The following is a 13,190-nucleotide window of genomic DNA, read 5'->3' as shown; positions in this document are numbered from 1 at the left end:
GTATGAAAAGAACAGCAGTCTATTTATTATGTCTGCCCTGTTGCCAGTGAAGGGGTCCTGAGGTAATGAGGCATTTGGCAGGAAGTCCAAGCTATCAGGTTGCTGTTAAAAAAAGAGAAGTGCAGACCACATTTTTGGCCATCAAGAAGTAGAGACAAGAAACAGGAAGCTCTGGGGAACTCCAGGCACCCACAAAGAGGGAATCACCACCCCCAACACCTCCTGCCCTACTGGTGGTCAGAACTTAACAAAATACTCTCACTTTCCTTTTTAGCTTGGAGAGGTCCACGAAACACAACTGGCTACTCTATTCTCTTTCTGAAAATTGTATTCCAAAGTAATCTCTAACCTCTTTCCTCTACAGGTAGAAAATGCCTATGATTGTATCTTAGACTTTACTGGGTACATACACCCTCAGTGTAATCTCTATCCTGCAGGTCAACTAAACCAGGTAGCTTTGAGAAAAGGCCAGGTGTGTTTCCTGGCTGAAATAGCCTACTCTTCTGGGTGCTATTCAGAGCACTGACTGAGAAAAGTCTACTACTATCTCTTGAGATTGTCATCTAAGATAATGCTTCTCTCCTTAATCCCTAGCCATCTAATGTACTTTTTTATGTTTCCTGAATCTAATCACAGAAAATAAAATGGATACTATCTAAAGTTCTAACAGCCTTTCAGCAGCACACTGACAAGGCTCATCTTCAGACTGGCTTCCAAGTACTCATGTTATAATTCCCTCAGGATTTCTATGAAGTAGTTTATAGCATGCTTAGTACAGAAGTCACCAAAAATGTGAAAAACAATGAAAACTAAATTCAACTACATATTAAGCATAAAAGGTTTGCTGTTCCTTATCACCTAAATGTGCATACACATGGGGAGATAGAATGCTTCTTTGCCGTTTTGGGAATGTATAAAATAAATTTAAATTATAGTGTTCTAAAATGTCTTTGTTAACACTATCCTCTACCAAATGAGTCATCTGTTGTGTGGCTTCACTTTTGAAGAGTTCCTCTTCATGACTGCATGGTTTGGAGATTTTTCTGAATAAATTACCCCTGCCTTTTGAATTATTAATCTTGGCTGCATGATATGCAAATTAGACTGCACTAGCCATGTCCAGGAACACAGCACTGGGTCAGAAGCAGTCTCCAGCTCCTGGCAGAGTTTTCTTTCTGGAGAGAAGCCGTCAGCAGAATGGTAAGGGACACTGCAGCTCATGTCTCTCAGACACACAAAAGAAGACCAAGATTTCTGCTAAGGGCTTCTTTTGGAAGTGCTCTGTGACCTAAAGGATGCCCAGAGAACTGTGCTTAAGTAGATGTGAAACAGCCAAAGGCAATCATATCTGACTTTCACATCTACTTCATATGGCTCTAAATGCACTGATTTAGATAGCAGAAATGTAATTTGTTTTGCTTTAAAAGGCTTACTGTATTTGATAATGCCTCAACATTAATAATTGGAATGATTTGAAAAAGTAAAATTATTTACAGAAATGTAAAATACCTTGCATCATGCAAAATAACTTACTGTGTAAATTTACGAAAATACATAGTAGAGTAAATTTTAGATCATTCCAAATTTGAAATTTGCATTTACATTTGGCAAAATGAGCTGTTTTAAGAAGAAGATTTACTAAAGGAATTAGTAAACTGCAGAGTGATTATTATTCTACTTCCCAAACTGTATAATCTATTCTCTAACTTATTAATGAAGGATGCAACTTAATACATACTGTAATGTTTAATATTTTGGTGTAATTTGTGGGATATATGAAAGTGAAGTAATTAACGAGTACCAAATACTTGTAGTTTCTGCCTGCACACACATTTTTATTTAAATTGCTCACTACTGAAAATATCTTCAAACTTTCCAGTGGCAGTTAAAATTTTAATTTTTGTTAGGCTCTCTGTAATGGTCAAGGATATAGAAAGAGTTTGTACCAGGTTTCTTATTAATGTAATTTTACTAAATTTCTGGCAAAGGACATGCACCATTTTTACATTTAGAAAACTAATTTTATAGGGAATTTTCATCACTCTAAATAAGAATGAATAGTAACAATTTTCTCATGTGGGTGTATTCAGTTTACATGTAACTTATTAATTCTAACAGACTCTGTGACTGAGCTAGAGGCTAATAATGATTTCCTTTCAGTTTCTAATGTGGCTTTTAAAGAAAGTTCTCTGTTAATGGTTCACGTCAGTAAGTCACTGCATGTTTGTCTCCATGACTGTTGCCTATAAACAGACAACTCCTGGAAAGTACAGGAGAGGCTAGTGATGTTCCATAGGAAATGCCCCCCTTTGAATTGGACTTTTGCCTAAAGGAACACACCTTTCTTCCCTAATTTGTATAATAATGCCATCACAAAAGATACTCAGATATACATGTTCCTGAATTTGGAATACAACATTCTCAAAATGTGTATTGAAGCAACCTATAGGTATTGGAGAGCCTAACTCTATAAAACAATAATCTGTTAATTTTGTGAATATGAAAAGGGATAAAAAACAAAACAAGTTGAAAATATGTTAAATGAATAGATTATAAGACATCATGAAAAGCAGAATCTCATTTTAACAAACAAATTTCACTAATACTAAAGCATAAAAATATTAGGACTAATTGGTTTAAACTTTTTCCCTGATTTTTTTGTCATTTGTATCCACACTGTAGTGTATAATTAATATGTATTTTATTCACACACTTTTTGGTTTCATTTACTTATTGTAGTTTTGAGATTATATTATAATTACATAATTTTCCCCTTCTATTTCCTCCCTCTCAATTCTTCCATATACTCCTCCTTGCTCACTTTCTAATTTATGGCCTCCTTTTTGCATTAATTGTTCTTACATGCATATATGAACACATATATTCATAAACACAACCTCCTCAGTTGGTGTAACATTATTTATAAAACAACTTCCACGCTTAAGGTTCAGGGAACATTGTGGAGGAGAGGGCAGAAAGTTTGTAAGATCGGGGTGTTACTTGAGAAACTGTGTCTCCTAGTCATTTCAGAAGCTACATCCATAGTTTCACCAACATGATTTCCTATACTAGGCTGAACAAGGAGAATAACAATAGCCAAACTAGAGTAGACAGGGAAAGGCCCACGAGGTCTCAACCCTAAACAAAGAACTATAGTCAACTACGGAATGCTGAGAGTGGGAGAAATAATCTCTCCCAGGAAAGCACACACCAACTATTTACCCAATGTCACACAGTCAACCTGAAAAGGATACTTAAAGTGTTTTGGTATGGTGGTGTTTATGCATCTGTTTGTTTTAAGCAAGTGTCACTATATGACAAGCAAGACAAAGGTACAGAATAATGATAAAAAGTAATGAATGAATTTAGTCACTTGTTTCCCTTACCCTGGCCCTGGTATTATTCTCTGTACTAAACACTTAGTCTTTATTCTTTCTGGATCAGTGAAAAAGAGAATTCTTCATCACTTACTGAAAAACAGAATTCTTCATCACTTCTGAAAAACAGAATTCTTCATCACTTCTACTTGGCCCCTGACTAGGGATTGATAGTTTACTGGCAACCTGGCTTCCAGTAGCACATGTCTTCATGGATACAATTTCCATTCCATTCTGTGACCCATACAAATTCCTTAAACCTCTGGCACTTCCTCAGCTTAAATGGGATCTAATGTCAGACAAAGAGGAAGAGGAAATTCAAAATGAAACAAATGAGTTTCTTATCTCAAGGAAATTTTCTATTGTCTTAATTTTCATTTAATGTGTGTACCACTTTAATATTTCCTAAACAACAAAATGATCACACATTGAGTCTTGAGGAACTCCAGCATTAAAGCCTAGGCAAACAGGATTAGTTACAAAAATAGCTGGCCAGTGGAGAAAGGAGGGAAACAGATTGGAATATTCTAGAAGGGAAGGAGGAAAAAGTTTCCAGACTCAAGGCACTGGAAGCTGCAGCAGATTTGAGCTTAATGGTGAGAGAAGCCTTTGTCTAAGGAGCAAAGCCAGTTAACTTTTCAAAAGGCCAAGCCCCTCCTGTTTAAACTTTATTTTTAAATTTTTTCTTAATTTTATACATGTGTACTATATTCACATCATGTCCTCCTCTGTTTCTCCTACTTCTAGATTTTCCTGTGTTCTTCCATTCCTCATTCTTCTGTGATTTTTATTTAGACATGTATACAACAGAGATATATTTAAATAGATACAGAGATAGATGTGTGTGTGTGTGTGTGTGTGTGTGTGTGTGTGTACAACCCACCAATTAGTTTACTTGGTGTTGCTTGTACAAACCCAAGTTTAGATGTGATCACTTGGAATTTGACAACCTATCAGGGGCCTTGTTCCTAGAGAGAATTAATTTTCCCTTTCTGAAGAGCTGGTGATTGCCTCTAACTTCATCTAAAGATGGGTCCTTCTGAAACTTGCCCCTATTCACATTGGCATGTCAACAGGTGTTCTCCTTATATAAGTCTTGTTTAGGCGACCATTAGGTTGAGATTTCATGGGTACAAGTTCTGTACCATGTCTAGAAGACATTATATTCTCAGTAGGCATCTGTTTCTCCATGTCTTAAGGCATTCTGCTTCCATTTTACAACATTCTCTGAGTTTTGGGTTAGAGGCTAGAGATGTACAAACTGGGGCTGCACACCAAACTGGGGCTGGTCCCTTGTTCTCTACTTTGACCCTTTAAGGTTCTCTATAATAGTCTCAATCAGGTAAAACAAAAATTAAAAAGGAACTTCTTTGATGAGGAGTGGGCCCTGTACTTAACCTGGCTGGATTGATGTACAGGCTCCCTGTTTTTTTTTTTTAATTTCTGGAAATTTAAATTTTGTGTTATTAATTATATACATCCTATGGCTTAGTTTTAAAAGCTAAATAAGCACAGACAGACAGACAGACAGACAGAACATCCAAACAAACCAAAGAAATGACATAATATAAGGGATCTGGATTCTTACTGCTAAGACTAGATTCAATTATATTTTGATATTTTTGGGGCTTTCATGTATTTAGCAATTTCAGATTAAATTCTTATTAAATGTCTGAAATCCTCAAATCAATTCTAGAAGTTATATGTTGACATTTGCTTTATGTAGATATATTTATAATCACAGGTCTCATTACTACAGTGACTATATATATATACATATATATATACATATATAAATATATACATATATACATAGACATAGACATCATAGACATAGACATATATTATGCACAGGATAAGATTTTATGGTGATTAGTAGATCACATTTTGTGTATTTACTCTTTATCTAGCCTTATTAGAAGAATTTATGAAATTGCCTTATGAGCAGTTAGGATTCCAGCCCCTCCCTATTCAGCATGAAACTCCAGGTCACATACTGTCTGTTAGCAGCTGTGCAGATGTAGAAAATAGCAAGGAACAAAACAAATTTGTTAAAATGGGTAACACAAAAATTAATGCATGAAGAAAGCATACACTGGGGACACAGAGTTTATTTAGATTTGGTGGATAGGCAGCCATCTTGGTGAAACAATCTATGAGCTAGGGTTTGAAAGACATACAGACAGCAGACAAAATGGATGGAGGAGGGCAGCATTCACAAACAGAAAAGCAACAGTGAAGAGATGCAGAAGGAACTGGTACAGTGCAGTCAGAGGAAAGGAGTAGAGCTGAGCTAGAGCAGAGCAGCAAGGCTGGAGTGGAGTGGAGATGCTAGTGGCAGAGGCGGGCTTCAACTAAGAAAGGGAACTTTAGTCCTTTAAAAGATTTTAATGGGATAGCAACTTGACTTGATTTTGAGCTATAGCTTTTTTTCGAATGTGGTTTTTGGTGGAAAAGGTGAAATGAAGAAGAAGGTGGAGGAGGAGGAGAAGAAGGAAGAAGAAGAAGAGGAAGAGGAGGAGGAGGAGAAGGAGAAAGAAGGAGAAGGAGGAGAAGGAGAAGGAGAAGAGGAGGAGGAGGAGGAAGAGAGAAAGAGGAGGAGGAAGAAGAGGCATGAGGACACAGGAAAAGAATATGACACCTATAACTGTATCTCTTCTGCCATTGGTATAAGGATACATAGAGAGCAACAGGTAGCAGATCTGAGAAACATACAGAAATTAAAATCAACAAGACTTGGTAGTTTTTTTCTAGATGGAGGTTAAATAGCAGCTGACTATAAATATTTCTGTGGTAAACATTTGGATAAATGGAAATAAAATGTGTTTTATTGACAAATATGCTTCAATATTGGTTAATAAATAAGAAAAATTTTAAAGTCAGATGTGCCCGCAAGAAACCAACCCCTAGTCATATATAATAATAAACTACCAGAATTCATCAGACAGATCTGGGATGGGTTGGAAAAGTGGAAGTTGTTTGCAAATAAATAGACATTAAAGTTGAACCTGGATAATATCACCCAAGACAAAAACAGAAAAGGGTAATCAGAAATGAAACAGAAAGTTAGCATCTCACTCCTGAGCCACAAAAGATACAGAAAGCAACCAGAAAGAGGAAAAGAAAGCCAGGGTTTTGCCTTGCCATGAAAAGCAAATGAATATTTTCCTAACAAATTTACTGCTGGCTAATAAATTAACCAGTTAAAACTAACCATTGGATTGTAATGTGTGCTGACTGTTGGAAGAATTTAGGGTCAGAAACCAGAATATGCTGTGCTAAACAGAAAATGGGGTGCAGATGTCAAAGCGCTTGGTGAGACATTTTTCTAGAAACCAAAACTGATGATGAAGGCAACTTGGCATTCCAAGGATATCTGGGACTAAATTTTCAAATTGATGCACAAGGGTGTTTAAATGTTGGAAGACAAGATAGAGATGAATAGTTGTGGAAATGAAGCTAGAAAGAACAGTTGGGTTATGGCCTCAGCAAGTCCTTGATCTAGGGGAAGGCTGTGGGACCTGAGAAAGGGTGGCTCCAGGTGGAGCCATGCAGTTTCTCTCCCTCTCGGTGAGCTAAGACACAAAGACGACAGCAGTCTGAGAGCTGGGATGAGCTGAATGGATTAGCTGGGAAGAAGACTGAAGCTAGAAGTACAAAACTGAGAAATGTAATAAATTCTGCCATTCTCTACAGCACAATTGACAGTGAAAATATAAGGCTTGGTTCTCCAGCAGTGTTTGTAGACGCTGACTCAGACCAAGAAGGGTTTAGCATGAAAGCAGGAAGACCTGAGGCAGAGCCCCAGTACCCCACTTAAAAAGAAGAGTAGGGCTTGGAAAATCACAAGGCTGGAGAGGCAGTAATGGGAGGAGCCATGATGCTTTCTGAACAACCATTCTAGCCAACTGGTGAGCTCCCAGTTCAGAGAGAAAGCTTGTCTCAAAGATTCTAGTGAGTGAGGAAATATATACTGGCCACCAGCTACCATATATATGAACTCAAATGAACTTATACCCATGTGCCCCTACACACATATACACAACACACCTCACAAAAGTAACAATAAAATAATATCTACAAATTTCTGATGTATCTTCATAAATAAAGCACTGCCAAAATAGCAACAATCAACATCAATAATACCTAAATTTGACAAAAGTACATATATTCTCTACATATTGTCCTCACAGAAAACTTACTGACAGTAAATACTTCACACGAATATAGGTAAGAGTACTTTTATTTATAATGAAGTAATCATTTGCCTATAATTAATACTGTGAACTTTAAGAAGGAAATTTTCTAAAATTTTGTTTTCAATCTTGTTTTCTCTATTAGAAATAACAGAGGTCTAATATGAAAACAGAAAAAAAAATAAAAACAGAAGAAAACATAAGCAAAAATGTGTTTTCAGATTACTCCAGTCCTCGAAATATTACAGCCTTGTTGCCAGAGGCTGATGACTTTATCACAGCATTAGTATTCACAGGGTCTTACTACAATATTTTCTTTCTCTGTGTGATTGTTAGTTTTAAAGACCAATGCGACTTGACTTAGAATCACTTGCAAATAGAGTCTCAATGAGAGATTGACTGCAATGAATGGGTCTGTGGGAATGTTTGTGGGAGGCTGTCTTAATAAAGAGATGTTGGAAGTCCATCCCATGATGGTCAGTATCACTTCCTGGGCAAGCTCCTGAGTTGTAAGAATCAAGCTGAGTACAAGCAAGCGAGCATCCAAATATTCATTTCACTCTGCTTTCGACTGTGGATGTGATGGGGGTAGCTGTCTCCCACCACCGAGACTCCCATGCTGTGATAGACTGTGACCTGGAACACTACACTAAACGCTCCCTAAGATGCTTTTGTCGGGCATTTATCACAACAGCAATTGAACCAGAGCAGTTAGGTGTGTGACCTCAGCAAAGGCTAAGTGTGAGTATTATGCTCTCAAAACTAACATGCTGAGACCTAATTAATCATACGGAATGTCAGAATCTGAGTGAAAGTTGTGTGAGGGCTTTGCCCTCCTGAATTGAATCATAACCTGGTGAAGGGGGCTGGGCTCTCATGTCACTGCTGAGAGAAGAGCGTCATTCCTCACTAAATGCTGAATCTGGAGCACTTCCCTGTGGAACAAAGAAAAATAATTTTATTATTTCTAGATTAACCACTCTAGGATATATTGCTATAGCAGCAGAAATTAAGATACTGAAGTTTCTACACTTCACTGAAATCATTTCTCAAATGGTTCTACTCATCCCTAAATTACATTAGTATTTAAAGGACTCAACCCTTAGAGACTGGTAAGTGCCAGATCTGGTTACATTCTCAACTTTGAAGCATGGCAGTCATCAATATGATTCCTTAGGGTTTCAGTCTTGTTTTAAATTTTAAGACATTATAGTTTAAAGTGTAGTAATATGTTCTGCATTTAATGAAAAAAATTCTTTAGCTATATACAACCAAATAAAAGTTATTCCTTACTTCCTTTCCTAGGTTAGAGTTCAAGTCAGTTTAACTCATCAGAATTTGTAGGGACCTGTGGCTGGCCATGAAGTTACAAAGGTGAATTAGCACCTTCTTCTTATTTTAGCACTTTCTTGCACCTGTTTGCTGATTATTAAGCTTTCTTCTTCTTCTACACTGAGCTTTGGGTCATGCTTGCCCCGTGTTTGGGCACAATTTTTCTTCAGGTAGAGATGTGTGTCTTTTTTTATTTCCTAGAGAGATGGCCACACATACTCCATCCCAAAGCTCTCTCAAGTTTGTATTGCATTTATTTATTTTTTATTTATTTATTTATTTATTTATTTATTCAGTCATTTATTATCATTTATTTATTTACTTGAGTATATGTGTGTATGTGTGTGTGTGTGTGTGTGTGTGTGTGTGTGCATGCAGGTGTGCCCAAGCATGTTTGTTGTACATATGAGGAGGTGCAAGTGTGGAGTTCAGAGAACAAACTACAGGCATCACTTCTCCACTTCTAATGTTTCGATTATTACTTGCTTTTATTTACCTCTATAATATAGCATCCTGTATATTTTTTCCTGATTTTTCTCAGGAGACCATTCATGGCCTCACACTAGTCATTTGCTTTACTCTGTGCTGTCACAACCAGCTCCAAGAACACAATGTGAAGAAGGTATCAATGGAGCCTTGTGCAAATAATGTATCCACTTGCACATATAATGTGCTTATGTGCATTCAATGTAGTAATGCGTATGAAATAGGCACTTTTTGAAAGAGGGTCTCAGTATATAGCCCTAACTTGTCTGAAATTCTTTCTGTAGACCAGGTTGTCTTGGAATTCACAGAGATCTGCTTGCCTCTGGTTCCTCAGCCCTGGTATTAAAGCCACACGCCACCATGCATGACTAACAAGCTCGTCTTTGACTATCCCTACCCAGTTAAGTTTTATGTTTTCGGTGACTGTTCTACCGTTTGCTCTTAATCACAATCTAATATTTGGTCTTTTATTTCCACTTTTGCCTTAGGCACAGAATTTATCTTGTGAAAATTGGGTGGCGACAGAGAACATCTTGAAGAAGTACTACCTCTCTGCATTTTACGGCATCGAGTTCATTTTCGGAATGCTTGGGAACATCGCCGTGGTGTTCGGCTACGTCTTCTGCATGAAGAACTGGAACAGCAGCAATGTCTATCTCTTTAACCTTTCCATCTCTGACTTCGCTTTCCTGTGCACCCTTCCCATGCTGATAAAGAGTTACGCCAACGAGAAATGGACCTATGGAGATGTGCTCTGCATAAGCAACCGATACGTGCTTCACGCCAACCTCTACACCAGCATCCTCTTCCTCACTTTCATTAGCATAGACCGATATCTGCTCATGAAGTTTCCTTTCCGAGAACACATTCTCCAAAAGAAGGAATTTGCCATTTTAATCTCTCTGGCTGTCTGGGTCTTAGTGACCTTAGAAGTTCTACCCATGCTCACGTTCATCAATTCTGTCTCAACAGAAAAGGGCACCAGCAGCTGCATGGACTACGCAAGTTCTGGAAACCCTAAACACAGTCTCATTTACAGCCTGTGCCTCACTTTGCTGGGTTTCCTCATTCCTCTCTCTGTGATGTGCTTCTTCTACTACAAGATGGTAGTCTTCCTGAAGAGGAGGAGCCAGCAGCAGATAACTGCCCTGCCACTGGACAAACCTCTACGCCTGGTGGTCCTGGCCGTGGTGATCTTCTCTATACTCTTCACACCCTACCATATCATGCGAAACGTGAGGATCGCCTCGCGCCTAGAGAGTTGGCCGCAGGGATGTACACAGAAGGCCATCAAAGTCTTATACGTCCTAACCAGACCTCTGGCCTTTCTGAATAGCGCCATCAACCCCATCTTCTACTTCCTCATGGGAGACCATTTCAGAGAGATGCTGCTTAGTAAGTTCAGACAATACTTCATGTCCCTTAAGTCCTTCAGGACATGAGCTGAAGCCTTCACTCCGCCAAATGAGACACTTGACAAACAGTGCTGTGCTGTTGAGTTTTTTTAATGAAGTAGACCACCATTTCCAGGATTTAGCACCCCATCATCCTCCAACCCCCAGTGCTGGAGTACAAGTTGGGTACACATGAATCAGAAGGCAGCCATCTGTGCTGATTTAGGTTGTACCCAGAGTATGGAAAACATAAGGCTTGAGAAAGCATTGACATCTTCACTTAGGAACTGAACAAAAGAGAACCAATATTGTCAATGTTTGGACACTTAAGAGCGAAAATCTTGCAAATTTTATGGCCTCTTCTGTCAGTGTAAAAGAAATACAAAATAGCTAGTTCCAAAAAGTTGGATACATTTCATCATTGGTCAGGTTGATAAGCATGTTTCTGAAATAATCTGTTATTTGTATTCTTGCAATGTTAAAAATTTATGTGAAAAATGAATAGAACTCAATGTACAAAATTATCTATTATATTCAGAAAATCAGATTTCTTGAAAAAATAACTGCAGTGCCTAAATAAAGCAATATGATTAGTTTCTCTGTATTGATCGTGGATTGTGAGTCATCTGTATTGTATTGGTCCTTTTCTGTTAGATGGGCTACAGAAAAAAGCAATCCTAGTTTAGGTCGGATGAATATTGTCAGGAAATTCGGCCATGATTAAATTCCACATGAAGTTTACTCAAATACTGAAAAAAATATGCCGAAGATTGGTTTATAAATTCCACCATTACAGAATTCAAAATATGGTAAAAACTCATAGCACAATATAGCACTCCAAATATGAGCCCACTGTTTCAGTGATGTTTGTGCTATCTATAATTTTGATGTCACACTCTGATGCCCAACGCATGGTCAGAGTAAAATTTGCCTCTGTTTCCCTCTCTTTTAAACACTGAACTTTAAAACACATTACTGTGGCTGGAGCTTATTAGCTAAGAGCCCTGGTCTTAACTATTGCTCTTGTAGTGGCTTAGGTTTAGTTCTCAGCATTCTGATTGAGATAGCTCCTGGTAACTTTATAACAGTTCCCTGTCACTCCAGTTCCATGGAATTAGATGCCCCAGTCTGGACTCCTTGAGAACTTGAAAGCACATGGTACACATTTGATCAAACAGGCACACACATATAAAATGAATAAATCATAAAAATAAAATAAAAATATTAACATCAGAAACTAGCAAATAAGTAGCAAGGAACAATTGACTCCATGTTTATTGGGTAGTTTTCCTGAGAGAGTCCTGCCCTGTGTTAAACTCAAGTATTTTGAAAGTATGGGAATGCTAGTTAGCTTCTTTTATGTCTGAGTATTTTCTCTCTACTTAGATTTATACTCACGCTTTGATTGTGCCTTCACTTTTGGAACCTTTTATATAGTTTTTCATGTGCTGTCAGATATTTTTGTACAAAATGTCACTACATTTTATTCACTAAACCATTAGCAGAATCATTTGTCCTCCTAGAAGAAAATAAGTTTAAACAGATAAGGTAACTCCCATATCAGTTTAAATTCCCAGTAAGAGTTATGAAAAAAATCTCATGGGCATACTTTATCTTGCCCATTTTTATTTCGAGGTTATGTGTCTATTCAAGTTGCCTATTTTATTGCTTCATAAAAGTTTTGAAACTAGTTCCTGCAATTACGTTCAGAAAAAAACTGCTTTTGCATGCCTTGAAAGAATGTGTGCTTTGCCTGCATAAGGTCCTAAAGTAGATACCAACACACACACACACACACACACACTATTGACAAAAATCCTCTCTCCTCATAACCTCCCACTGCCTCATCACAAGACTACCCAAGAAAAATAATTTTACTCCCCCAAATTACTTTTTTATTATTTGTATCAAAACTACTTGCCGATTCCAGTGTTCTTACTAAGGGACCCTTTTTCAAGAAATATAAGGTACCCAAAAGGAATTATTGCCTGAATTTCAAGGGAAGTTGAAATTTCTTTGTTTCTCAGATTCTTAATTTTCTGGTGGAAGGCATTTAAAATGGTGCCCTATTCATTACCCTGGACAAGCAAGAAAACCAGCTGAGACATGCATCCAGACCAAACACAGCAATGATGAGGATCAATGAGAAGGGCTTGTCAGACTAAGTCCAGTCATGTATATTCACCTTGGTAATGGAGTGCAGCAGATTCTCTTTCCCGCCTCTCCCTTGTCAAATAGCATCGGCAGGAGATCTAGTCAGTCCTTCCATTAGCAATGTGAGCTTTGGGTTTTGGAATTGTATATGGGATGTATTCCTAGGTGAGGTAGTATCTGGATGATCTTTCCTTCAGACTCTGCTCCATACTTTGTCTCTGTATCTCCTTCTGTGGGTATTTTGTTCCTCC

General features: G+C 37.8%; 1 protein-coding gene across 1 annotated transcript; it reads left to right on the top strand.

Annotated features, from left to right (window-relative positions):
• The first annotated feature begins 1,121 nt into the window (after nucleotides 1-1,121).
• On the top strand, nucleotides 1,122-11,389 carry Sucnr1 (succinate receptor 1). The gene is made up of 2 exons (XM_052178709.1): nucleotides 1,122-1,200; nucleotides 9,880-11,389. The coding sequence occupies exons 1-2, from the start codon at nucleotides 1,198-1,200 to the stop codon at nucleotides 10,831-10,833; spliced, it is 957 nt and encodes a 318-aa protein (XP_052034669.1). The 5' UTR covers nucleotides 1,122-1,197; the 3' UTR covers nucleotides 10,834-11,389.
• The last annotated feature ends 1,801 nt before the right edge of the window (nucleotides 11,390-13,190 follow it).

The sequence above is a fragment of the Apodemus sylvaticus genome, chromosome 4 (assembly GCF_947179515.1).
Source record: "Apodemus sylvaticus chromosome 4, mApoSyl1.1, whole genome shotgun sequence".
Taxonomy (NCBI): Eukaryota; Metazoa; Chordata; class Mammalia; order Rodentia; family Muridae; genus Apodemus; species Apodemus sylvaticus.
This window is presented reverse-complemented; position numbering and strand designations above follow the sequence as displayed.